This window comes from Cibotium barometz, chromosome 35, assembly GCF_041138505.1.
Source record: "Cibotium barometz isolate CiBa-2024 chromosome 35, ASM4113850v1, whole genome shotgun sequence".
NCBI lineage: Eukaryota > Viridiplantae > Streptophyta > Polypodiopsida > Cyatheales > Cibotiaceae > Cibotium > Cibotium barometz.
Window position 1 is genome coordinate 42,891,101 of NC_141080.1, and position 4,504 is coordinate 42,895,604.

General features: G+C 40.5%; 1 protein-coding gene across 1 annotated transcript; it reads left to right on the forward strand.

Annotated features, from left to right (window-relative positions):
* Positions 1-419: 419 nt before the first annotated feature.
* LOC147618466 (sugar transport protein MST4-like) lies at positions 420-3,300 on the forward strand. Its single transcript, XM_086774901.1, has 4 exons — positions 420-793; positions 1,236-1,555; positions 1,736-2,365; positions 2,752-3,300. Exons 1-4 carry the CDS (start codon positions 649-651, stop codon positions 3,190-3,192), a joined length of 1,536 nt encoding a protein of 511 aa, XP_086631027.1. The 5' UTR covers positions 420-648; the 3' UTR covers positions 3,193-3,300.
* Positions 3,301-4,504: the final 1,204 nt, after the last annotated feature.

Genomic DNA, 4,504 nt, shown 5'->3' on the forward strand with positions numbered 1-4,504 from the left:
AATACTTTTGTATGGCAATTTCACAGTTGTCTCTGTAGGGATGAACTCTTGCTAAAAAGATCAGTCATGGACAACTTTTCAAAGTACGTATAGCGACAGCCCACCTCGAGAGACAAGGAAAGGGCATCCCTCCAATTGACCCAGCATGTAGGTGACTTCAAAGGCATGGAGGTAGGTGGTGACTTCAAAGGCATGGAGGAAGTGGGTGCTTGTATGCTATTGTGTAGAAAAGTGAAAGGACTTCCCTTGGTGACTTCAAAGGTATGGAGAACATAGAAAAGTGAAGTTGTGAAACCTCCCTTAAGTTTGTCCGTCTCCACTAGGAACATGAAGTACAGATTTTTAATGATCTGACCTTATTTTGACCGGTTGTAAAAAAGGTTAATATCGAAGCACTGTGTGTTGTTCAGACTCGTGACTTTACCATAGCTCGCATTAATATACTCACGAGTTTGGGGAGCTGCATAATCACTCGCTTAGTCCCTAATTCCTGTGCCTTAATCCATTTTTATGCTCTCACTATGCAGCTGCCCACAATGTGTGATCTGTTTCTCTCAGCAATATTGGCCGAAACAGCAGAAATTGATTAAGGAGTCCATAATCTCAAGGGTTTCAGATAATCTCCTCACTTTTTAGAGAGTTTCAGATATGGCAAATGTTGTTGGAGAAATCCCTCGTGCTCTCAGCTCAAGGTTTGCCAACTATGAGACTCCGATCACTCCCTACGTTATATTAACCTGTGTAATGGCCGGCAGCGGAGGGCTCATGTACGGCTACGACCTCGTCATTTCTGGTAATCTCTTCTTGATCCCACCATACGTTAATTAATCATCTCATCATGTAGTTAAAATAGTTTTCAGCTGTTTATTTCTTCTCTCATTATAATCATAAGCCGTTTATTTCTTCACCAAAAAAGGAAGAAAAAAATCTAAGGTTTTTACAAGGATTTCTGGTGTGTTATAAGCACTGATTGACAGCATGTGGTTTTGATCAAAATAAGCTAATATAAGCGCTTAATCAAGGTTGCATTAAGTAGCAACAGTTGTTGATAATATAACAAATGGCATGAATTAGAAAGATGAAAGTGAGGGGATTATAGCTGAAATGATTCTCAGCACTTTTTCTGAAATCCAGCATACCCTTTGGTAGTGTAATTAGAAAGGGCAGTGTAATTAAAGGAATCAAAGCAAGGGGATTAATTTAATCACTTGGAATTTCGCCCTGAATTTTGGCAGGTGGGATCTCTGTTATGGATGATTTCCTACGGAAGTTTTATCCCAGTGTACTCATACACAAGCATGATGCAAAGGAAGGCAACTATTGCAAGTATAACAACCAAGTACTTGAGCTGTTCACCTCTAGTCTGTATCTTGCAGCTCTTGTGGCCACCTTATTTGCGTCTAGAATAAGCAAGAAATTTGGAAGGAAAGCCAGCATGCTGTGTGCAGGAATACTCTTCATTCTCGGGACTCTCCTAGGCACTTCAGCTCAAAACCTTGGAATGCTTATCACTGGCCGAGCTCTTGTAGGCTCTGGAATTGGCATTGCAAATCAGGTATGCATTAATGAAGTTAGTGATCTCGAAAATAGAACAAACCCTAACCCCGAATAGGCACGAAGTGTAACCTAAAATCAATACCCATATCTCTCATACAAGCGAAGAGGGGTAATTACAACTTAAAATCGTTAATAAACTTAGTGATTGTTCAAGCCAACTTAGTGATTGTTGCTGCAGGTTGTGCCACTGTATTTGTCAGAGATTGCACCGCCAAGCATAAGGGGAGGGTTGAATTTGCTCTTCTCGGTATATATAACAGTGGGGATACTCTCAGGGAACATTGTGAACTACATGGCATCCAAGATACATCCATGGGGATGGAGACTGTCACTAGGGTTAGCAGGAATACCAGCTCTTCTACTAACGGCATGCAGCCTAATTGTGGTGGAGACACCCTCATCGTTAATAGAGAGGGGCCATCACGAGGAGGCAAAGGCTGTGTTGAGGAAGGTCAGAGGCTCGGTGGAAGTAGAGAGGGAGTTTGAGGAGCTTCTGGATGCTGCAAAACAAGTAGCACGAGAGCAGAGCCCTTACAAAGAGCTCTTCTGCGAGAGGCGCAATAGGGCGCAGCTTGTACTAGCTTGTGCGTTCCCTTTCTTTCAACAGATGTCTGGCAATGATGCCATCCTTTTTTATGGGCCTTTCTTATTCAAGGTCTCCGGCTTTGGCGATGAGGGCTCCCTGTCCTCTCCCGCCATCATCGGAGCTATCGGCTTCGTCTGTGTCTGCGTCGCAACCTTCATCGTCGACAAACTCGGCCGCCGTCGTTTGCTCCTCATGGGATCTGTCTTCATGGCTGCACCTTTGGTAAAGTCTAACTCCACTCACCAGACGTGTGTGTGTGTGTGAGAGTGTGAGAGAGAGAGAGAGAGAGAGAGAGAGAGAGAAAAGAGGCAGCACTTGGAAACCCGAGGCTCCTCTCATGGTTTGCCCATGTAGGTTTTCAAAAAGAATATTAAGTGCCATGAGAGATTAACACTAATGTTATGCAATGTGCAAAGGGAAACTTTCTAATTTGTATTTATGGAATTAAATTCAAAACTGGTCCTTCATGTCCATAGATGTACCTATGTTTTAAACTTGTATTTTTATGGATTTAAACTCAAAACTTCTACATGTCCATAGATGTAACTATAATTTCAGCTTGTATTTATGGATTTAAATTCAAAAATTCTACTATTTCTTTATGTTAGGTGGTGATTGGAAACATTTTGGCGACCAAGCTCCGAGGAAATGTGAAAAAACTGCCTCATAGTGAGGGTATAACAGAGGTGGCAATGGTTTGCGTCTTCAAGGTTGCATTTGAACTATCATTAGGGCCACTTGCATGGCTCATACCCAGTGAGATCTTTTCTCAAGATGTTCGCTCAGCAGGACAAAGTGTGACAGTGTTTGTGAATATGTTCTTCAAATTTGTAATTTCTCAAACATTATTGTCCATGTTGTGTGCCTTCAAGTTTGGAATATTCTTTTTTTTTGCGGGGTGGACAATTGTAATGGGCACCTTCACCTTCCTAGTTGTGCCAGAGACCAAGCATGTACCTCTACACAACATGACACGCCTTTGGCAAACCCATTGGTTTTGGAAACGCATTGTCCTTCCATCATCATTTTCAAATCCTTCACGCCACTAATATGATGTGTTACATTATGATGATGCTTTTTGTATAAGATATATAGCATCATGTAATGCTTGAAAAAGAAAGAACTCTTGTTTCTAGACCATGTATTTCCTACTCTAATGCAAGAAAATATATCAAATTTTCTTTGCTCTACAACATCTCTACACGTTATTTATTACAGATGCTTTTGTTTGTAGATATGACTCTACCTATCTTGTTTATTTTATCTAACAAGCTAAATTTTACCTCGTGTAGAGGTTTAGATCCATTTTTCTAATTAACGGTTTTTTTTAACAATATCCGCTAGCTTCAAGGAACATTCTACGGTCTTGTATCATGATTCTTTTTTAGGATTCAAGAGGTTGACTATGATAGCAAGGAGGTATTGGGCCTTGTTAGGGTGAGAAGAGATATAGGTCATCCCTTATTCTCTCGAGAACAAATCAAAGGCGATGAGCATTTCTTGGAATCTTTTGAATTTGTCGATGAAGAGGGGTATACAGTGACCAAAAAGCAAGAGGAACGATGAATAATCAATGATCAGGTCCTTGTTCTTGTCAAGAGGAGTTCATGCCATGCGAACAAAACTTCTCCCCCTCTCGTGCGTGCCAAGCAAAAGGCATTGCTCTCAACTGGTCGATGAAGAAAATTATGAAGCCCAAGTGGACATGTCTTTCAAGTTGTGTAGTAAGTTGTTGAGTTCAAGTGTTCTTGAACGTTGGGAATGAGAATGTGATGAGAGTTAGATCAAAGCTTAAAGAAATGGCAATACCAAGGGATGATAGGTTTGATGTTGCATTCTAAAGACTTTAATGACATCTACTCTTTTGCCATGATCCTTGATTCATAGTTCTAATCACTTGCTTTTATGGGGGAATGCACATACAAATGCATTTTAATGCCAAAAAAATTTTTATGGATTTGGTGGACAAATTGTGTTTGGGGGTTGGGTGGATTGCGGTACAGCATTGAGCTCTCTACTTAATTGCTCAACATAGTCTTGACTTGGTGTGGTGCATCAAGTTAAGGTTCTATCAGATTCCATAAGATTGATCAAGGGAAATAAGTGGGTTCAAGTTGGATTTTTCAAATCCACCCACACCGATCTATGCCAGGTGTTAAATCCATAAAGTACCAATAGTTATTGAATAGTAGTATGTGGGCATATGTGTGTGAACCAATCCTAGTAGTTAGTTACTTACGGTTTGGCATGCAACCTAGATGTAAATGGGATAACGTTAATTCTGAAGTTAGTTGTATATTTTGGCAACAAACTCATGTGCTCTCTGTATTCTATGTTTTTTGAGCACTAATGATGTCTTTT